This window comes from Delphinapterus leucas, chromosome 19 (assembly GCF_059928025.1).
Source record: "Delphinapterus leucas isolate spDelLeu-1000000601 "Yukka" chromosome 19, BTC_Dleu_Yukka2, whole genome shotgun sequence".
NCBI lineage: Eukaryota > Metazoa > Chordata > Mammalia > Artiodactyla > Monodontidae > Delphinapterus > Delphinapterus leucas.
Genome location: NC_143147.1, coordinates 25,337,608 through 25,361,409, shown reverse-complemented (window position 1 = coordinate 25,361,409; position 23,802 = coordinate 25,337,608). Strand labels below are relative to the sequence as shown.

General features: G+C 41.8%; 1 protein-coding gene across 11 annotated transcripts in view; it reads left to right on the top strand.

Annotated features, from left to right (window-relative positions):
• Positions 1–23,802, top strand: part of MYO1D (myosin ID) — a 344,153-nt gene that overhangs the window by 78,092 nt on the left and 242,259 nt on the right. For all 11 annotated transcript variants that reach the window (XR_016388918.1, XM_089900792.1, XM_089900794.1 and 8 more), the window contains 3 exons: positions 16,777–16,985; positions 19,170–19,263; positions 21,655–21,820. Coding sequence is in view for 10 of the 11 variants with exons in the window: in XM_089900792.1 (XP_089756918.1) it covers positions 16,777–16,985; positions 19,170–19,263; positions 21,655–21,820 (469 nt within the window). In the remaining variant the exon portion in view is untranslated. The remainder of the gene's footprint in view (positions 1–16,776; positions 16,986–19,169; positions 19,264–21,654; positions 21,821–23,802) is intronic.

The following is a 23,802-nucleotide window of genomic DNA, read 5'->3' as shown; positions in this document are numbered from 1 at the left end:
AGCGGGGGCCGCTCTTCATCGCAGTGCACGGGCCTCTCACTATCGCAGCCTCTCTTGCTGTGGAGCACAGGCTCCAGACGCGCAGGCTCAGTAATTGTGGCTGACGGGCCCAGTTGCTCCACGGCATGTGGGATCTTCCCAGACCAGGGCTCGAACCCGTGTCCCCTGCCTTGGCAGGCAGATTCTCAACCACTGCGCCACCAGGGAAGCCCCATAACATCTTTATTATGGGAGTTTTTTGTTTTGTTTTTCATTTTTACTGATTTTACGTTTTTTGTTTTTACTAATATTATTTGAATATCTGAGCATCCTTTCTCTTGGTCTGAGGGTCTCTAGTTTCTGTGGGCTCTTATAGTCTCTTATAGTGACTTTACTGTGGTTCCGTTCACCCATCTTTGTATTTCCTCCACTAGGATTTGAGGAACATCAGTCAATTAAATATTTAAATACTACCTAAAAGCTACAGGGTGGCAGATGACCAAAACAGGTGATGTGAGTTCCATGGTGCAGGTTTGGTAAGCTTACAGACCTTTTATGATCTCATGGGAAGAGCAGTTTTCCTTGCAAGTTCAAAATGTGGCCATTTCAGATTCATTTTCAACAGTGTGTCGAAGGTGCAGGTGCTCCAGACCTAACAGTGACTCTCTACCCTGTGTGGACATGTCCTGACACCAGTAGTAGTAGAGACTCACCTATTGTAAAGTGGCTGGTTGGCTGAGTGCCCTGTGAGTGGGCAGTATCCTTCTCATGATGCTGACCGACTTGAAATTTGAACCTTTCCAGACACCCCAGCAGGCAAAGCAACACAAACTGAAAAGCAGTCCATTTACTGATGTCAACCCAACTGCGGTATCTGACAGATTATGTTTTATATTCTCAAGACTTATCTTGTTTTCATTGAGCTATACCTTAAAATGCTCTGTTTCCTTTTGCCAGGTGAATGAGTTGTGATCTTTGGTAAAAGTGTCTTTCATAGTCAAGAGATTTAGACAGTGTACTGAGAGCTAGTCACTGTATTTTCATTTTTAACCAAATTGCCTGGGACCTTAGGAGATAGCCTTTATGGAAGTGGGTTTTGGATTGTTTCTAGTGTTTTCTTATTACCAAGAAAGGAGAATCACTGAGTAACTTGACATGACCAAATTCAGTTAGTGAAAATTTTTAAATAGAATCCAGATATCTACTCTCTCTTTAAAATCTTTTTCTTGATTTTAAATTGGGCAGTAGAGCATGTGGTCCCCTGGCAATGTTTGCCCACCGTGACAGGTAAGGATTTCTGGCTGCCCTCTCTGTTTTCTTTTTTTTTTTTAATTTAATTTTTATTTTTTAAATTTTATTGAAGTATAGTCAGTTTACAGTGTTGTGTTAGCTTCAGGTGTACAGCTGCGTCAGATCTTAATTGCAGCACGCGGGATCTTTCGTTGCAGCGCTCGGGGTTCTCTCTAGTTGTGGCACGCAGGCTCCAGAGCGCATGGACTCTGTAGTTGCGGCGCACGGGCTTAGTTGCCCCGCGGCACGTGGGATCTTAGTTCCCTGACCAGGGATCAAACCAGCCTCCCCTGCATTGCAAGGCAGATTCTTTACCACTGGACCACCAGGGAAGTCCCCCCTCTCTGTTTTCTTAATACTCTCCCACCCTCTGTGTTGTTCCCTTTGTGTCCAAGGGATCAGATTTAATTAGATTGTGAGAGAAAGAAGAGGAACGCCTTCAGTTGGCTGTCCCCAGGAATTAGCCCGTCCAAATCCCGGTCACCTCCTAAAATTCTGCTCCTCCTCCGCTGTCCCCGTTCTCGTTCACAAGCAGCGTCGTGGTCTGCTCAGCTGTGGATGTGAGAAAGCTCGACCCCTCCCTCTTTCTCACCCCTCACGTCCAGTCTAAGTCATCCTGTCGCACCAGTTTTGCACCTGCTCTTCAAGCCTGTGAGCCGCTCCGTCTCTCCACTGCTCTGTCCCAACCAAAGCCCTGGTCATCCCTTCCTGGGGCTGATGCAGAAGCATCCTCACTGCTCCACCACCAGGCACTCGCTCTTTTCCACCCCGTGGTCAGAGGGGGCTTGCAAAAAAGCAAATGTGGTCAATACTTACAACCCTGCCCCTTGAGATACAGCCCCAAACCCCTGCGATGTGCCTGCGGGGCTTGCATACTCTAGCCTCTCCCCTCACGCCCCTGGCATCACTGTCCCCTTGCTGTCTCTGCTGTGGTCACATTGTCCCGCTCTGGATTCCTCAGGCACGCGTTCTCCCCTCCACCCATGCAGTGTACGTTCTGTTGCCTCTTCCCCACACCCCTGTTGAGGTGCTGTCCTTCTCGTTACCCTGCACTGGGGCAGGGACAGGTCTGCCTGTTTGTTCCTCCACCCATGGCTCGCAGCATAGTGCTTATTAGAACCTGGGCACTAATAATGATTTACTGAGTGAATGAATGAATGCAAATAAAATTAAAGACAGCAGTAAGAACATTTAAAGTTACTATTTCTCTACAAGGAATGCCTTACTATGTAATAGAACTGTGTTTTGAAAAAGCAATCATAATCTTAAAAGGTATATATCAGAAATAAATTATTTCCATAGGGAGGGAAGGGTAGGGAAGGGAAGGGAGGAAGGAAGGGGAGAAAAGGAAGGAAGGGAGGAAGGAGATGAGTGAATAATTCAGCCAGGCATCTCCAGACCACACTTTCTGGATGACTAGCTTTGGAGTTGCTCACATGAAGAGATGTTGCTCTGGAGAAGAAAACCAAGAGATGAACTCGGGAAGCCTGTAACACCACCGCCACTGGCCCTAGTTAGTTTCCTATATCCTGGGAAAAGCCTAAACGTTTTTATGGAGGGGTTTTGGCTTAAGAGGGTCCGTCCTAGAAGAACGCCTTTCTGTCCGTGATGCCTAGCTGGACCACGATTCATTCCACTAACAAAAGTGACCCTTGCCTGAGGATAAACGTAGCACAGCACAGATGCAGCAAGCGGGGCAATGGGACCCGAGCGGGGGAAAGACACCTCCTGCCATTCAGAGGGCTGGCAGCGCCGCTCACGGTAAAAATAAGACCTGGTCTCCTGCACCACGTGCCAGTAGTGTGCCTCGGGGTCCACGGTGGAGGGTCTCATTTCTTATCACGGTCCTGGGAGGTGAGGTAGATACTAGCATTGTCCCACCCTTCAGAGGAAGAAAGACCCTCTCTAGCAGAGAGGTATGATCACTTGCCCGTAATCATAGAGCTGGTTGGTGCTAAACCGCCGTCAGGTTCCAGAGCATGCTTTCTTAATGCGCCCTTCTGTCTGCTGTGAAGGTCTAGGCAGGCCTGTGTGCTGCACTGGGGGGCTGAGGTGGTATATGCTCAGGCCTTCTCTTCCAAGGCTGCAGTGTGTTAATAAAAAGTCAACACAGAGCATCCATCCTATCTCAGATGCTCGTAAGGCAGTGTAAACCAAGAGGTGCCTAGAATTACCTATATGGAGGTTGTATAATCACATAAATAGCTGAAATGTCAAGTAATTTAATTTTTAGGATGCCTTCTTTGAACCTTCCCACTGCTAGAGATGGATTAAGTATCTTTTCTCTCAGCTTCCATACCATCCTTTCTATCTTGTTGTTGCCTTAAATCTTTTCTGAAACAGCATGTGTGTGTGTGTATCTGTGTGTGTGTGTGTGTGTGTGAGAGAGAGAGAGAGAGAGAGAGAGAGAGAGAGAGAGGGAGGGAGGGAGGGAGGGAGAGGGAGAGAGAGGGAGAGAGAGAAAGAAGGAGGGAGGGAGGGAAGAAGGGAATGATTTTTTAAATTATGTAACTTTTAAACTCTCTTTCATTATGCTTACCACATGGCCTTGTCTGTTTACGTAAACCTTTTAGTGCAATGCCGTGCCTTATTCTTTGTAACTCAGGCTCCTGGCATAGTGCCTGGCACACGGCGCTTATTAGTTACTCACATGTTTATGAAAACACACAGTCAGCAACTAGCGGAGTAGGATTCAAACCCAGGGCTCCAGGGCCGTATAACTCTAAAGCTCGCAATCTTTCCAACGCAGTCCCTGCCCATCTCAGGAACATACCGTAACAAAGGGGATAAAACGAATTGGCTCCATCACATAGAGACCATGATTTTTCCGGAAGCAGAAACAAGATGCCTTCAGCCTTGGGAGAGATTCTCCCCTAAGAGCTGGGGAAGGTGAGCTGAGCCGTATTAAAGTTGACAGTAAGCTAATGAGTGTTGCATAAGTTTGGCACACCAGTAAAGAAAGGGATCAAAGTTTTGTGCACTTTGAAAATAAAACTGCAACATAGGCTGTCCTTTTGAAATGGGCCGGCATCATTGGTTGAAAAAACGCACACCCGGGAAACAGAAATCTCATAGATTGTAAGTGGGAGTCTAAATTACTGCAACTTCTTTGGAAAATAATCTGGCAGTAATTCATAAACGTAAATTGCAGATAATCCTCTGAATTACCAATTTCAGTTCTAGAAATGTTTTCTACAAGTGCATATACACATATGCACAAAGAAATATATGCCACTATATATATAGTTGCATTGTTCATGTGAATCGTTCGTTCAGTCGTAACAAACGATTGGTAATAATCAATTAAATATTTTATTGTATATTCACCCATTTTTAATGCCTGTAATGAAATACAGGCATTAAAAATGAGGCTTTTCTCTATTTACTTACATGAAACCATTGCCAAGATATATATTGTTTTAATTAGAGAGACAGAAGTCATCCATGGAAAAAACTACATGAATGCGTATGTGTGTGTATCCCTAAACTATTTCTAGAAGAATTCACACGAAACCAGTGGCAGTGGCTACCTCTGATGAGGGAAGCTGTGGCAGAGATGAGAGAAATACTTTGCACTACCTATTCATTGATATCTTTTGAATCTTTTACTAAGAGTCCGTATTGCCTATTCAAAAGTAATAAATTAATAAAATTTAAACCTACTATATAAGGAAGAGTGGAAGTTGGATTTTTATTAGCAACTTTTAATTTTGATATAATTTCAAATTTACAGAAAATTTCAAGAATACTACAAGAAACTTCCTAAGAGTATACCTTGCATTTAGTTGTTATATCTCTCTTTTTTTTTTTCTTTCAGCCACGCTGTGTGGCTTGTGGGTTCCTAGTTCCTCAACCAGGGATCAAACCCATGCCCTCAGCAGTGAAGGAAATGGAGTCCTAACCACTGGACCGCCGGGGAGTTCCTGTTGTATCTCTTCTAATCTGGATTGTTATTCAGCATTTGTCTGTTTTCTTGACTGTGAAGTTTTCCACTTATTTTGTAGACTATCCTTCAACTTAGGGTTGTTTTGTGTTTCCTCCTGATCAGATTCGGGTTGTGTGTTTTGGGCAGACACCACAGAAGTGATGGCCGTGTCCTCACTGCCTTCTACCAGGAGGAACTGTCTTTCTCTGGGTTCTCAGTCCCCAGGCTACAGGAGACGCAGCTCTCCTTCAGGGCACACATAGAAGCTTTCAGGTCATTTCATGGCTCTTGAGCTGGGAATTTGAATCCCTGAGGGCATCCTTTTCATTCACCACTTCGTCCAGGGACATTAGGACCTCCCAGCCAACTTCCTATACTTGTTACTTTTCCAAGAATGTTTGAAAATATATATAGTCACCCAGCTCTTTGTTTCTTACAAAGGTTGATTAGGAGTATCCAATGGAGATTTTTTTTTTAGGCGAGTTATTTATTTATTTATTTACATTTTGGCCACGCCTCACGGCATGTGGGATCTTAGTTTCCTGACCAGGGATCGAACCCATGCCCCCTGAAGTGAAAGTCTGGAGTCCTAACCACTGGACTGCCAGGGAAGTCCCCGCGATGGAGATATTGATGTATCTCTATGGCCAGATCACACCATGGACTACCAGTGCTCTCTTTACTACTAGAAATAGAGTCATTAGTGGCTGTAAATCTAATCATATTAGAGAGCCAATTCCAGAACCCCCAGAGCCAGTTCAGAAAACTCATCCTGCAACAGGAACTGTCCTGCACTGTTGGTGGGAATGTAAATTGATACAACCACTATGGAGAACAGTATGGAGGTTCCTTAAAAAACTAAAAAGAGAACTACCATACGACCCAGCCATCCCACTACTGGGCATATACCCTGAGAAAACCATAATTCAAAAAGAGTCATGTACCAAAATGTTCACTGCAGCTCTATTTACAATAGCCAGGAGATGGAAGTAACCTAAGTGTCCATTGACAGACGAACGGATAAAGAAGATGTGGCACATATATACAATGCAATATTACTCAGCCATAAAAAGGAATGAAACTGAGTTATTTGTAGTGAGGTGGATGGACCCAGAGTCTGTCATACAGAGTGAACTAAGTCAGAAAGAGAAAAACAGATACTGTACGCTAACACATATATATGGAATCTAAAAAAGCAGTGCTGCTGAACCTAGTGGCAGGGCAGGAATAAAGACGCAGACGCAGAGAATGGACTTGAGGACACGGGGAGGGGGAAGGGTAAGCTGGGATGAAGTGAGAGAGTGGCATTGACATATATACACTACCAAATGTAAAGTAGATAGCTAGTGGGAAGCAGCCTCATAGCACAAGGAGATCAGCTCGGTGCTTTGTGACCACCTAGAGGGGTGGGATAGGGAGGGTAGCAGGGAGACGCAAGAGGGAGGGGATGTGAGGATATACGTATACATATAGCTGATTCACTTTGTTATACAGCAGAAAGTAACACAACACTGTAAAGCAATTATACTCCAAGAAAGATGGGGGGGGGGGAACTCATCCTTAAAATCCTGTTCCTCTGGAACCACTCCTTTTTTTTTTTTTTAATTAATTAATTAATTTATTTCTGGGTAAGTTGGGTCCTTGTTGCTGCATGCAGACTTTCTCTAGTTGCGGTGAGCAGGGGCTGCTCTTTGTTGCGGTGTGCGGGCTTCTTATTGTCGTGGCTTCTCTTGTTAAGGAGCACAGGCTCTAGGCGCGTGGGCTTCAGTACTAGTGGCACATGGGCTCAGTAGTTGTGGCTCACGGGCTTAGTTGCTCTGCAGCATGTGGGATCTTCCAGGACCAGGGATCGAACCTGTGTCCCCTGCATTGGCAGGCGGATTCTTAACCACTGCGCCACCAGGGAAGCCCTGGAACCACTCTTGGTACCAAAATCTGTGTTGGTTTAGGTTACCCAGAGAAACAGAACCAACAGGATAAGAGTGTGTGTGTGTGTGTGTGTGTGTGTGTGTGTGTGTGTGTGTAAACAGTTTTTGGCTTGTGTAATTTTGGACACTGTGAAGCCCAAGACCTGCAGTCGGCAAGCAGGAGACCCAAGACAGCCGATGGTGTAAATTCTAATCTGACTGTGAACTAAGGCAGGAGACCTATGACCCAGCCAGCTCAAAGACAGCCAGGCAGAAAGGATGCCTTCTTACCCATTTATTCTAATCAGGCCTTTGATGGTTGGATGAGGCTCGCACATTGGGGAGGGCACTCTGCTTTGCTCGGTCTGCTGATTCTAATGTAATCTCAACTAAAATGACCCTCACAGACACACCCAGAATAATGTCTGACCAAACGTCTGGGCACCCTGTGGCCCAGTCAACTTGCCATATCAGATTAACCACCACAAGCACATGCGTTCGTTTGTTTCAATATTGGTGATGTTAATTTTGATCAGTTGGTTTAAGTGGTTATAAGGCTTCTCCACTAAAAGTTACTATCTTTCCCTTTTGTAATGAATAAGTGATTTGTGGGGAGATCCTTTGAGTCTGTGTAAATACCCTCTTCCTAGTCACATCTTCAACTCCTCATTTAGCATACGTGGACCGTTTTCTAACTCACATCATTCCTTCTGTATTTCTTAAGTGGCATTCCACTCTAAAGAAGGGCTTTTCCTTCTCTTACTTATTTGCTTTTTACATCGGTGTGGACTCATAGACTCTTATTTTATCCAAAGGATTATAATGTTCCTAACATTACTTATTTTAATGCTCATGTGGTCCTAGATTTGGCCAGGAGCCCATTCAAGCTCGCTGCTCTGGCCTTTTGACACGTCCCCATTGTTCCTTGAGTACTTCCCTACTTTCTGGCTCAACATGCCATTCCAGTTTCATCTTCTATTTTCCCTGTCCAAGCTCTGGAGTCAGCTTTTCCTCCAAGGAGCCCTGGGTCCTTTTAGTTAAGAAGGACGGTATTTATAAGCCAACATCTGGGTGCCATTGCTTCTAAGCTCTCTCAGCAGACGGAGCTAGGAAATGTATGTGTACATACATCATCCCCCCTTTTATCTCCCATAATCCATAAATTTATACTGAAATCTCCAATTCTAAGTCAACCCCATGTATTTTGTAACTTCCTTCTCTTAACAGTGAAAAAAAAACCTGTCTTGGTTGGAGTAGGTACCGTTCAATCATATTTTCCTGGAATAAAAATTGCTATTTATATGTAGATTATGTGAAGTTTCCCACATGAAGGGAAAGATTATTTTATGCTGGGTCATGGGGATATGGCCCATTTTTAACTAGATGACATCTTGCTATATTTAATACTCCCCCCACCCCAGTTTTTGAAAGTCACAAGGAAATAAGAGAAGTGAAACAAAGTATATAAATAGGAAAAAATGGTAATGATGGCAGGTGACTTAAAGTTTTGCACACCTGATAGCCTGGATTTTCTCTGTAAGTAGAATGTAAAACCATTTTCTGAGGGAGTAGAGGTGGGCTAAAGGAATTTATTCATTCATTCCTTTATTTTTTCATTCATCAAATATTTAACCACCCCCTATAAGTTCCAGGAGCATGTTGCATGCTGAAGATAAAACAATGATCAAGATAGATATGATCTGTACTCCCCTGGAGACAGACAATAAACAAGAAACTGCTTGTGGTAAATACTGTAAAGGAAACAAGTAGGTGTGAGATGATGGGGGTGGGGTGCAGTTTCGGCGGGAAAGAATTTGTTTTATTCTCAGCCAGAGCACACAGTGACCAGTAGTTGGCATGAGATGAGCCAGTATCTCAATATCAGATTGGCCTGACATTGAGGTTTTCCACGGAAGAGATTTAAGGATAGGAGTGAGTAGTTAGATTTATATTTTCAGGTCATGCCTCCTGCTGTATGGAGATTGAAAGGGGTCAGACCAATTAAGACGATACCTGTGATGGGGAAGATACCTGTGACTCCATATTCTTGATAACATTGTGCACTATAAAACTCTTGGTCTGGGCTTCCCTGGTGGCGCAGTGGTTGAGAGTCCGCCTGCCAGTGCAGGGGACACGGGTTCGAGCCCTGGTCTGGGAGGATCCCACATGCCGCGGAGCAATTAGGCCCTTGAGCCACAACTGCTGAGTCTGCGCGTCTGGAGCCTGTGCTCCGCAACAAGAGAGGCCGCGACAGTGAGAGGCCCGCGCACCGCGACAGTGAGCGGCCCCCGCTCGCTGCAACTAGAGAAAGACCTCGCACAGAAACGAAGACCCAGCACAGCCAAGAATAAATAAGTAAATTAATTAATTTTAAAAAAACCAACTCTTGATCTATAGGTGAGAAATTGTATCATATTGTTGGTTGGTTTTGCATTTCCTTAAATGTAAGTGAAATTTTCCTCTTCTTGGAAGGATACCAGTCATACTGGATTAGGGCCCGTCTAATGACCTCATCTTGATCACATCTGGAAAACCCTATTTCCAAATAAGGTCACCCTCCCAGGTACCAGGCATTAGGACTTCAACATACCTTTTTGGGGGAACACAGTTCAAGCCACCACACTAATAGTCTGCATTTTGTTCTTCCAGGTGGCTAGCTCATTTTCTAGCACTATTTATTGACATTTATTATTGGTATCAATGCTGTTTTGAGATGTCACCACTGCCATATACTGAAGTCTTCAGGAATACCAATTATGTCACCTCCGTTGTCTCCCACTTCTAGAATTCCTTCTTTCTATTTGAATTTCGTTTTTTCCATTTCATTTTGCTTACATTTCTTTACCCCTTCTTCTTGGCCCTGGCTATTTTCAGCAGTGCCCATTCCCCTTTTCTTTGTCTTTTAACGTGACCTTCATTTCTTTGGGGTTTTTTTCTTTGAGCTCTTTCAGTTTATCTCCTTTAAAAAAAATGGGTTTAAATATGCTTTTGCTCTTTTTTAACAGTGTTTTCTTTGATCTCTTGGTTTATAGGGCTATATTTTCTTTACATTCTTTGCTTTCATGCAGAAGTATTTTTTCATAATTTTTCTCCTTTATGGCACACTTTTTTTTGTGTGGGTATTTTTTTTTTTTTTTTTTTTTTGCGGTATGTGGGCCTCTCACTGTTGTGGCATCTCCTGTTGCGGAGCACAGGCTCCGGACGCTCAGGCTCAGTGGCCATTACTCACGGGCCCAGCCGCTCCGCGGCATGTGGGATCTTCCCGGACCGGGACACGAAGCCGTCCGTGTCCCCTGCATGGGCAGGCGGACCCTCAACCACTGCGCCACCAGGGAAGCCCTCGTGGGTATTCTTGATCTGCTTTTTGTCCGTCCAATTCTTTGCCTACTTTTTTCCTTTAACATCTTATCATGGGCGCCATTCTGTTTCTCTTTTGATTACTGCCATCTTTGAATAGGTGTGTTTCATTCTGGGTTGGTTAGTTGCTGAAAGATAGTGTGTAGAAGGACCAGTAGATCGCTGAGCTTGGGATCTGTTATTTCTAGACTCCTCCTTCTCGCCAACACTCTGCCCTGAAATGGCAAGAGGTTTGCTTGACTAGCAAGCAGGTCCCTTACGTACGCCGTGAGACTCCTGGGAGGTGAGTTAGCATTACCTCTTCTCATTTATGAAGATCACCTGCCGTAGAGCAGTTGTATCTACTTGTTCATTTTCTCCTCTCTATTCTGACAGTCTGCTTTTTTGCAAAAACATATTGAATAATTTCTACTCATTGCTTCACGTAGCTCCACCTTGCAGCTATTCAAAAGTGTCAAACGGGACCCATTTTGTTCCGCAGACACCTGCATCCTGAGACCCTGCCGTTCTTGTCAAAAGACAGTTGCCTTGGCCACTTAGGGACTGCAGCCACTTCTGGAGGACTTGCCTGGGCTTTGCAGAGGCACACGCTCACTCTTAGCAGCCTTCTTCCATGAGGGCTCGTTTTCCAACACTTCACACCCTTTCTTCACAGATTGTGTTTCCGAGTTGTAGCTAGTTTTCTGTTTCCTCATAGGTAAAGTTTTCTTTTCTGGTTTTATTTTGTCTTGTTGATTATCAGAGGGTAGAGTAGGACTCAGATATCATTACTCCAGCCTCCTTAAATGAGCATCCCTTAGGTGGTGCATGAAGTTGATAGTGGACCCAACCCTAGAGAATTTGAGTGTTTAGAGATCTTTAGGAAAGAGCAGCCAGCAGAGGAGACTGAGGAGGAAAACCCAGAGAATGTGGCCGCACAGAAGCCAAGAAAGAATGTGGGGAGGAAATGGGAGTCAGTGTCAGATGCCGCTGGGACACCGGTAAGATGAGGAGTCAGCCAGTGGATTTAGCAGATTCATTGGAAACTTACTTTGGGAGGTTTGATCAAGGTTTATTGAAGTGCTGGACAGGAACCCAGATTGGAGTTGGCTGAGGAGATAACGGAAGACAAAAAAAAAAAAAGAAAGAAAAAGACAAATGGCGTGTGTAGGTGAACATTCCTGAGAAATGTGAACATTCGAAGCAATTTAAGATTGCCTTTGCGTTGAAAAGGGAAAGAAAACGGGCCAAATCGTGTGGCTAAGCATCACCTATTTGAAACGTGTGTTCTCATGAAATAAATAGTATTTATTCATGAATAAAAATATTATTAAGTACATAGTAGACTATTCACAGAGAATTTTCCTCCTGGCGATAGAGTTCATATAGTTTAAGAAGTCGATCAAGGGTAACACTGAATTCTGTTAGTGGGTGAACTTAGAATCCTCGGGAGTACATTTTGGAAGCTCATCATCCAAGATAAATTTCTTTTGCTCTTCCACCCGACTCAAAAGGTAAATATAGTTTTGTCTCACGTGTTCAGCAGGTGTTCAAATTCTGCCCACTCTCCCTTTGAAACAACTCAGATTTCTCTTTCTCTCATTTCTACGGTTGTTCCTTTCATTGAGGCCCAGCCTTATTGATCTCTTTAGCTAGAAAAGTCTTCACATTTTTTCTTGTTTCCAGTCACATCAAATTTAGACTTTCTCAGTCTGGTTTTCAAAGCCTATCGTGTCAGAAAATAACCTAAGTGTCTATCAGGAGATGAATGGATAAAGAAGGTGTGGTACATACATACAGTGGAATACTATTCAGCCATTTAAAAAAAGAAAGAAATCGTGCCATTTTTGAAATGAGGGCATTATGCTGAGTGAAGTAAGTCAGAGAGCAAAACAAATACCGTACTATCTCACTCATATGTGGAATCTTAAAAAAAACCAACAAAACCCCAAGCTCATAGTTACAGAGAACAGATTAGTGATCGCCAGAGGTGGGAGTTGGGGCGGGGGGGGGGGGGATGGGAAATGGGTGAAGGGAGTCAAAAGGTACAAACTTCCAGTCATAAATAAGTCATGGGGATGTAATGTACAGCATGGTGACTAGAGTTAATAACGCTGTGTTGCCTATTTGAAAGTTGCTAAGGGAGTAGACCTTAAAAATTCTCATCACAAGGAAATATCTGTAACTCTGTATAGTGACAGATGTTAACTAGACTTATTGTGGTGACCATTTCACAGTATATACAAATATTGAACCGTTATGCTGTACACCTGAAACAAATATAATGTTGCATGTCAATTATACCTCAATTTAAAAAAACATCCTGTCATATCAAATCTGACTCCCTCCTACTTTTCCAACTGTTCCCTGACATTCCCTAGTACAAGTTTTCTGCTCTGGTTAGGCCAGCCTCCTTCCCGTACTTCTAACCTTGCCACATGGTTCTGCCTTCATGCTTAAGTTCATGTTCGCAATTAGCACTTCATTATCTTTAGGATTGTTTTGTGTGTGTTGCCCCACCCCCAGTGTCATACTTCTCTGTAGGGTTGTACACATAGTCTGTCCATGTCTGATCTGAGGGAGCTGCATACATCTTGACTTATAGGTAATCTTTTATAGAAGCACATGTGCAAATTAACGAGGCTATGTTTTGTAAAAAATAAATGTTTCAGGGACTTCCCTGGTGGCGCAGTGGTCAAGACTCCGCACTCCCAACGCAGGGGGCCCTGGTTCGATCCCTGGTCAGGGAACTAGATCCCACACGCCTGCCGCAGCTAAGAGTTCACCTGCCACAATTAAGGAGCCCGCCTGCCGCAGCTAAGACCAGAAGCAACCAAATAAATAAATAAATAATTAAAAAAAAATAATAATAGATGTTTCAGAATTAATATACAAAAGACTGTTGTTCTCCAGAGGCATAACCTTGGTATTTTCTCCACCGCTACTCACTAATTCAAAAACTTTTTAGAACCTCTTTGTTTCATTCAGAAGCCAGTGAAAATATCCAGCGCGTTCAATACGTATTTTTAATAAACTCCTTAAAGAAATTGTTTTAAAAATCAATTGCTGTTAACCTATTTTCACTATGTGGGAGGTTTCAAAGGGGAAAAAAAAAAATCTGAACAGAGCGAAGACTATAGTAGCCCTAGTGCTGTGGGTGGGTACCAAGAATGGCTTCCTCGAGGAGCTGAGTTTCAGGCTTTTGAAGAAGGCGCGGGAATCTGCCAAGCAGAGGGGGGAAGAAGAGGCAGGTGGAGAAGGGCATTCTAGGCAGAATGGACCCCGTGGGCAAACCATGCAGGCATGGTGGCCTTGGGAACTGTAACTAGCTCCTTAATGTGAGAGCAAGAGTGACCTGGGCTGGAGGGGTGGGAGTCGTGTTGATGTGTGGAAGTGTGTGGGGAGTTAGGAGGGTCCAGTGGAGAGAAATGTGGAGGCCAGAGCACAGAAGACTTGTGTGCCTTACTGTAGTTTGTATGTTACCCTTCAGGGTTCCATATCACAAGGCATTTTTTGTGATCTTTGCCACCATGGTACCTGCTTTTAGTGTCTCACCTATCACACTATGTCATTAGTATTTATAATACTTCCCTGCTCTTTATTCCTTTTTTAATCCCCAGGGTCACACCCAGTGCCTGACACAAAGTAGTTATTGAATAATGAAAACCTGAAATATTTCAACTATGCAGAATGAATGATAAAAGTTTGTCATAAAAGGTTTGCACACAGAGGTCCTAGAAATGCCTTCCTTGGTCTCTTGTAAGAAGTGGTATCACGCATTTGTCATCTAGGATAATTACTGCCATTCCTCCTAGAGGCAAACCAAAGAGGTGAGGATTACCTAAGTGCTTGCTTACTTCATACCCTGAGGCGCTCCAAAGCAAACGGAAATCTTGGGTTGGTGTTAAGGTGTATGCTGACACCATCTAGTGGTGATTTTGAGACCTAACCGAATTGAAAGTTTCGTCTTTAACAACCAAACTTCTGCTGAAACATTGTATTTAATATCATATTTTGTTAAGCCTTTGCCACTGTCTTCAAGTTCATAGCTACTCAGTGGCTGTGTTCATAGTTGTTCATAGCTGTTGTGTTTTACAGCTGTTGTGTTCATAGCTGTTGTGTTTTACAAAGATGCTCAGAAGTTTTGATAAACAAAACATTCTATTTGAAATAAAATGGAATTTCAGAGAAAGTACATGATTGGACGGACCTGGAATCTTAGAACAACATTCTAATCTCATATGTTATTTGCTGTCTCTTAGTCACAGAGTTCCAGACTCATGAGGCAATTTTTTTTTTCTAACATCCTTCTCCTTCTCTTTACTTTTCTGTTTGGACAGTGTTTTTTTTAAACTAAAGAATTTTGTCCTTTCAATTCTTATCTTTGAAGATAGCTGTAGAGCATGTCCTTCAAATTTTTAGGTTAAGCCAGAAAGGCTTAGCTTCTTATTATTTTTGTGGGTCTTTGAACATGAGTTATGTAGACATTTTGCTTATGACTCGTGTTGATTGACAGCTGAGGCAGGGAATCAAATTAGGATCACTGCATTAATTCCTCGTGTGTAGGGATTGCCGTGATTTTCATAGCAATGTTAATAAAATAAAAGCATTCATTAAAAATCTCCTTCATGCAGAACATAATTGGATGCATAAGATTAATTGCTTTTTTTTTTTTTTTTTAAGTACTAAATGCCAGAGGGAGGGAAGGGTATAATTATCTCCATTTTACAGGTGAAGGAGGCTGAAACTCATGGAGGTTAAAGCAGCTTTCATAGGCTCGCTGCTCTTAAGTTTGCAGTGTGAACCTTTGGACTCAGGTGTCAGGGATTCCAGGGTTGGTGCATTTAGCTACCATGTAAACTTTCTGTCCAACAGCGGGGAGGATGCAAAGGAAAACCACAGGAGAAAAATGCACAGAAAACCTTAAAGTGGTCAGTAACTCTTATTTAAACATACACTACTTGATAAAAATCTTGGCCTTTATTTATTGTTGACATTATCAGCATGTCTGTTTCCACTCCTAATTATAGCCGACAGCCTTCATTCCAGTGTAAAGGGAGTTTAAGGGTATCGCCCTTTGGTCTCAAATGCTTTAGTTATTTCTCTGCTGCTGTGACTCTACAACAGGAGTGCTCAGAGACCCGGCCGCTGTCCATGGACCAGCATTCTCCCGTCCTGGTGTTCCCTTCTCCCAGCTCTTGGAAGCGAGCTCTCTCTGCCTGTGCCTCTCGGCAGGTGGAGAGTGTAGTGGCAGCCACTTGTGTAGAAACGTCCATTTGGGTGTTGGCCTCACTCTGGTTCATATGTGTTTATATGTGTGAGTTAATGTGTCGATGGTAAATATATATGGGTTTTCTAAATTTTATATTGAATTTTTTCTTTGCAAATATAGACACGTGATTTTGCGCAATTGGAGTAATATCATGTATGCTGGGGTTTCTTTTTCTTAGTTCCTCTGGCTTTCCTTCTCATCGCCCTAAGACATAATATGCAGCCTTCCATGCTCATGTAATCATTTACAAAATATATGTACAATTTATATACATATCATATACATATACAGGGTGGATTTTTTAGCTTCTTAAATGTGCGAGTGGTGGGATCATGTTATACTTCTTAAAATACACGTACCTTTCAACCAGCTATCCCAGTCCTGGGAATCCGTTTCACAGAAATAAAGGCACTGATTTGTAAGATTATGTGCCAGGAGTACTTTCTACAATATTGTTCATAATAGCAGGAAGGAAGGGGGGATGATTGAATAAATAAGGGTATATCTGCACTGTGGAATTTTAGGCAGTCATTTTTTTAAAAAGTGAATTCGATTTATGCCAGAAATGTCTCCTCTACCATTCTCTCTGGTATGGATTTTGCTGTGTTTATTTTATTCCTTTACTGACATTTTAGTGGGATTTCAAGAGGGAGAAGAAATAAACGTATTTGGACAATTTTCTTTACAACTGAAAATCTGACTAAATGGATTTCAAGACCTGCTCCGGCTTCTGTTATCTTTTCCTCCTAGAGCTCTAAGGTTGTCTTCAACTCTTTTTATTTCTTACCCTTCTGAATTTTGGAAATTAGGAAATCCCCAGCCTCCAAAGTATTAAATTCTTTCTTCTCTCTTGGCTTCTAACCCCTGCTGGTCTTTTCTACCAGCAGCATCCAAAGGAACCCAGCCTCAAGCATTATCTCTAAAAGTAAACTCAGAACCGTGAAATGTCACTTCAGAAATAGTCCCTGGGATGTTTGGATTTTCTTGGAAATGAGAGACTCATAGGAAAGAAATAGCATCTCTGTATAACCACAGCTCCATCTTCCTTTTCTTTGGCTTCTGTGCAGATTTGAAAAAGGGCGCATCTACACATTCATTGGAGAAGTCGTGGTCTCTGTGAATCCCTACAAGTTGTTGAACATCTATGGGAGAGACACAATCGAGCAGTACAAAGGGCGTGAACTGTACGAGAGACCTCCGCATCTTTTTGCCATTGCTGATGCTGCTTACAAGGCTATGAAGAGGCGATCAAAGGACACTTGCATTGTGATATCAGGTATTTAAGGAGTTCCCTGTTCTTCCAAGGTCAATATGTATTTAACTTACTTGGTACTCAAGGGTCCGAACAATTGATTAGGTCTTTTTTGAAGTTAAAAGCTTAAGTAATTTTATAGGAGAAAAAAAAAATGTAATGCCAGATTATTTCTATCATTTCTGAGCATCTGCTAATCTTGGTTCATTTACACATTACATATTATGTTTGGATGGACTTCTGGTCAATTTTGTAGACTGAGGTGACATGGGAAATTCATCCTCCCATCTCAAACACGGAAAACTACTGGATAAGAATCTAACAGAAATTATTTTAAATAATCACAGAATGAAACCAGGAAAATGGAAATCCTGAGGTACCAAAAAGGAAGAATGAACTCCAAGTCAGACTGGTGGACGGGAGCTAGTGACCAGGGACATACAGAGGCCTGGGGGCTGGAAACAGGCTCTCAGAGCTGGGGGCCAGAGCTTTAAAGGCTGCAGAGAGGGCGTCAGGTGACAGACCCTGGGTGCCCAAGCACAGGAGCCGAGCCCTCTCTGTAAAGCTGAGCTCTTCAAGGAATCTTGTGTAGTGAGTTGGGAACAAGAAAATATCTGCCCGCTGACCCAGGATACCCTCTCCCAAGCTGTGGGACTTTTTTTTCGTGCTAATAATACCTCATATTCGCATGAGTGGCTTTATACTTTTACAAGGCTTTGGTGATCTTTATTCCATTTTGGTTATCAGTGCAGCTCTCTGATTGGTAAGTAGGACAGTTGTGTTTCTACTTCACAGATGAGGATATTAAGGGTCAGAGAAGTGAGGCAACTTAGTGTGGGAGTTGAAGAATTATATCCTAAGGCTACATTTTATTAAAACAATTTTTTTTTTTTTTTTGCGGTACGCGGACCTCTCCCGTTGCGGAGCACAGGCTCCGGACGCACAAGCTCAGCGGCCATGGCTCACGGGCCCAGCCGCTCCGCGGCATGTGGGATCTTCCCAGACCGGGGCACGAACCCTTGTCCCCTGCATCGGCAGGTGGACTCTCAACCACTGCGCCACCAGGGAAGCCCTAAAACAAATTTTGAAGGCAGTATTATTGCCTGATTGTAAAAGGTGGCGGGGTGGAGCGGGAGGCAATTTTATAAGTGTATAAAGTGAAAGCACAGAGTCCCTTTCCCTTGAATACCTTGTTCCCCCCCCCAAATTCTAGCAGTAACGCCTGTGAACAATAAAGCATTTATCCTTTTAAACATTTTCTCAGTGTGTGCAAATACGTATAGTCACACATGCATATGTAATTATAAATATAGAATTATAGAATTACGTTATAACTGCTATTACATAACTTGTTTTTCCATTTAACGATGTCTAGTGGACATCTTTTCATTAGAGTACCTATAGAAGTAGTGCATTCTCTAACAGTTGTGTAGCATGCCATTGAATAGTTGAATCATAATTTATTTACCCAATCCTCTACTGATGGGCATATTATTTTCAGATTTTAGCTATAACACATAGTGTAGTCTGCAGAAATAGTCTGAAAACCTTTGAAGATTATCATTGGATTATATTAGTATTTTTAGTATTCCTAGAGTATAAAATTCTACAAGTGGAGCTTTGGGTCACAAGGGATAAACATTTAAAAATCTGGGTTGATAATTCTAAACTTATCCCCCTTCCCCTCCCTATGTCAGTTGTCATGCTTTTTCTGTGACACCATATGTCTGGAGGTTGCTGCTTTTTTTTTTTTTCACTAAAATTGCTCTAATTTTCTGAAAAAATTATTTCATCCCCATTAAGATTTTTTAAAACTCTGCCATAGAAAACAGTTATATGAATTTTGCCATGGCCACTGTTTGTCACTTTCTTGTTTCTTTTCCACTGGACTTCAGAGTCACTAAGTACTAAGGCTATAAGGAATTAGTTTACCACGTTTTATCCCTCGATATTTTTACTAAGTAAATCTTGAACTGTAATCTGTTATTTTGCTTCTACAATAGTCTGAAGTTTTTCAAATGTTCAGGTCTGTTAGAACCAATCGCATATCGACAGGATGAAATAACTCAACCCCCCCCCAAAAAAACAAACAATGAAACATAAGGGATTTCAAATGAATAACTAATGTCAAAACTTGAAATTATTCTATTAAAAATTATTCCTCTTGGTTTAAGTTGTACTCTTAAGGCTTGCACAATTTTTCCCCAGGGGAAAGTGGAGCTGGTAAAACGGAAGCCAGTAAGTACATCATGCAGTACATTGCGGCCATCACCAACCCCAGTCAGAGAGCGGAGATTGAAAGGTAAGGGCAGTCTAACAATGGGAGGAAGTTCTCACTGGAGCTTCATTTTCTATACAGACTTGACTAGGTTAGGCCTAAACTCTGATATGCATGGAGTGTTTATTAATGGTTAAATTACTTTGATTCCCTTCCTGCATACTGTCCCTGTACTTTCATTTATATCCCTCGATTTCTATATTTGTTTTTAATAGAAAGATACTGCTAAGGTGATTCTGGTCTATCACCGCAGCCTTCAGTGTCACGTGTGCTCAGCAAAGATGTTATACTTTACTGGTAGTTGTATTGTTCAAGCTCTCACAGGTTTCTTGCTCTTTCTACTATACCAGCATCTTTTGTAAACTGTGTTCTACACTCCCTAGAGTGAAAGGGGGACTCTGGGAGGCAGATCCACGCTGTTCCATCATTGCTAGAAGCAGAACCTTGGTATTAGAAGCTCTGCATAGGGTTCATTTCCTGAACGGGTTTCAGGCCACATCATGCTCTGCTCACAGCAAGATGAGTGATAAAGCAGGTACGCACTGTCTGGGGCCCAGTGTTCAGCAGAGTGTCTGGTACGTGGTATTTACATAGTAAATATGTAAGGAATGAAGGGATGGTTTTTTTTAAAAAATAAGAAAGTAGGAAGTGTGGCTATAAAGCAACATGACTTGACTTTCTTATGTGGTGTGGACTTTTTGAAGAGGAAAAAATAAGAGCTTTCCAAAGTTGCTACTTTGAGGCTCAGTATTTATTTACAGAAGAGTCACATTCCGTATAGACATCTCAATCTTCAGTTTTATGAATAGAGAGAAAGGAAGCTGGGTTGGTCTGAAAGCAGAGAATTTGGACTAGACTACCCTGCATGGGTAGAATTGGGCTAGATTGCCAGGTCAAAAGAGGTATTTTTCTTAATAGTGATATATCCCCAATTCTGATTCTGACTTTGCAACCTAATAGGACAAGAACAAGGATATAAGTAAGTTTTTAAAATTTCCTTTGGAGCTGAGGAGAGTAACTGGCTGAGAACTAAATTAATTTTATTTCTAAACCCAGTTGGTACAGTGGAGTAAGGCATATTTACATTTACTAGTTTTTTTATTATCATTTTTTTTTTTTTGGCTGCGTTGGGTCTTTGTTGCTGCGCTCAGGCTTTCTCTAGTTGTGGCGAGCGGGGGCTACTCTTCGTTGTGGTGCGCAGGCTTCTCATCACAGTGGCTTCTCTGTTGCAGAGCACGGGCTCTAGGCGCGCGGGCTTCAGTAGTTGTGGTGCATGGGCTTAATTTCTCCACGGCATGTGGGATCTTCCCGGACCCGGGCTCGAACCCGTGTCCCCTGCATTGGCAGGCAGATTCTTAACCACTGTGCTGCCAGGGAAGCCCCATTTACTAGTTTTTTAAGAGCATATCTTACCACGGTTTTATAGACACTTTCCTTTATTTACCATAAGCAAGCAGTTTCCCTTGCCCCAATTATAATTATACTTTCATTCATGAGGAGATAAATTTGTAGGGTCACTTACAGTGGTAGTGGAAGGACCAGGCGATCTGGTACATCAGGTTATTTCGGCGATATGCCCATATAAGAGGAATTTTGTCAGTGAAATAGAAACAAAGACGTAAAGCCTAGAATGAAGTTAAAATACATCCACTGGGAGAGACTGCTCTATAAAGAGTTAGCATTCATCGAATAAAGAATGACTTAAATACCTGGTACCGAAGAGAGAGATTCCATACAGCTTCAAACGAAATGATGAGCAGTTTCTAAACTAATCAAGACCACATTTATGATGTATTAACCAAATGCAGTAAATTTCACTAGGCTTTATAAGCAAGAACTTTAAAAAATGGAATCATTTTCTGTATCACCCGTTCTTTTCAGACATCTCTTTCTAGGATTTTTCTTTATGTAAATAAAATATGTTCGTTTTAAAAGAAAAACTAAAATTTACAGCATGATGTAAAACATGAAAGTTCCCTGAACTTGCACCCTACCTACCTCATCAACCTAGGTAACCATAGTGAAGTGTGCTGTACCCTCCAGATTTGTAAGCATTTACTAACACGTGTGTGTGTATGCACACACACATGCCCCCACACACGTGCACACCACACACACACACACACACAAATCCTGCAATACATATTATTTTGCAACTTTATCTCTCATTCATTAATGTATTCTGCACATCTTTCTATGTCACTACATATTATACTGGGAAACAAAAATTTATTTTTATCCATCCACATTGGTGGACATTTAGGTTGTTTGTAATAATATATTTTTTGATGTTACAAACAATGTTACAGTCAGCATCTTTGTACACAAATTTGCATGTCTTTTAATGAAATTTAGTTTCTTTAAAGCCCCGGCCTTTAAAACTTTTACAGTGACTTTCATTTATCTGTGTTAAAGAGTGAAGAATATGTTGCTTAAGTCCAACTGTGTCTTGGAAGCTTTCGGAAATGCCAAAACCAACCGCAATGACAACTCAAGCAGGTTTGGAAAATACATGGATATCAACTTTGATTTCAAGGGGGACCCTATTGGTGGACATATCAATAACTACTTACTGGAGAAGGTAAAAAGTGCTTAATTTCTGAGGGTAATGTTTGCAAATGCTGATTTTTTTTTTTTTTTTTTTTTTGGCCTAGAGTTGTGTTTTCAAATTGAGTTATAATTAACCTACAATATTAGTTTCAGGTGTACCATGTAGTGATTCAGTATTTTTATACATTCTAAAATGATCACCACGGTGAGACCAGTTACCATCCATCACCATACAAAGTTTACAGCATTATTGACTATATTCCCTGTGTACATTACCTCCCTGTGACTTATTTATTTTGTAACTGGTAGTTTGTACTTCTTAATCCCCTTCACCTATTTCATCCATCCCCCGCAACCCCATCCCCTGCAACCCCATCCCCTCTGGCAACCATCAAGTCGTTCTCTGTATCTATGAGTCTGTTAATGCTGAATTTTTTTTTTAAAACCTGATTATATTAGTAGAATTTCTTTCATCGCCCCAAAGTAGCTTTTAATGCTGTTCTCTGTCCCTTCCTGCTCCTCAGTTAGCTTTCTATGGCAAAATAATCTCTTTTTGTGTTCTCTTATTAGCACTTACAGTATCAAGCTGGGAAAAGTTATAGACTTTGTACGTAAAGGTTTAGGTGGGGGGGTGGGGTGAGGGGTGCCAACTTTTGGGTAAGGTTTAACAAAAACCTATCTAGGACTAATCACTTCTATTCCTTCTACACATCCTCCCATGTTTTTATTTTAATTGGCAATCTCGTTTTCTTCTAGTTTCTCTTTGTTCACTGCTTTATAGTAACATAGACGTACTTTGTGATCTTGCAGCCTAATTATGAAGCATGCTGCATTTGGTGTGTGAAAACTTAGAGTGTGTTTTTATCTGCCCATGTGAATGATAGGCCCAATTTGTAGACGATTCCAGTTAAAACTCCTCTTGGGACTGCCAGAGAGGTTGTGTCCTAACTAATCTTGAGTAGATTCGCCTGGTTATTACAGTTGAGATTGAACTTTACTAGGTTAAGTCTCCACCTTGAATTGTACTCAGATTTGAACTGACATGCCTTCCCAGTTAAGTGTTTTCCATCTCAGTCACACCATAGCAATCTTTATGGTAGCAGAATGCAGTATAAATCTTATTTTTGTTTGTTAAACTGAAGTCAGACTGTTAAGGAAATCTTGTTTTATCAGAGTCAGTTGAAAAATGACAGGAAGTGCCAGTTATTATCAGTCTTTTTTCCAGAATGTTTCATGGCTTCACTTTATGTACATGCTCAATCAAAAGAATCCCCTTGAATGAACATACATTTTGAGTCCTCTCTTAAGAGCAGTCTTTCTGAAGCCATCTAAAGCAGAGGTCTCTGTATATGGATTTTGTTCAGCTCACTTTATTACAGGATATAAGGCATTGCTCTTTGAAATGCCAGCAGACCCTCAGGAAGGGAATGTTGAGAAGATTCCTCCCTAAACATTCCTTCCTATTCTCCCCACTTGCAATCCCCCCACCCAAAAAATTTCCTCTTTAGGCTCTAGGTTTAAAAAATCAAAATAACTTCATTTTCAGAAAGTTTAAGGAACTCTGTTTTTAAAAGAGTGAAAAGAATTGTCAAAAAATTGCACAGAAAACCCCATAGAGGAGATCTAGTTTTAGGTTGGTCCCATCCGTGCGGTCTTTAGGACATTTCAGTGCACTGTTGATACAGGATTCCCTGGGAAAGTGGCTCTCATTTTCTTTTAGGAGTACATTCTCAGATTAATGATCTTTTAAAAATTTATTTTACTGAAGTATAGTTGATTTTTACAATGTGTTAATTTCTGCCATACAGCACAGTGATTCAGTTATATGTGTACATTCTTCTTCATATCCTTTTCCGTTATGGTTTATCACAGGATATTGAATATGGTTCCCTGTGCTCTACAGTAGGCCCTTGTTGTTTATTCATTCTATATTATATATTCTATAATAGTTTGCGTCTGCTAATTCCAAACTCCCAATCCATCCCCCCGATCCCCTCTCCCCTTTGGAGATCA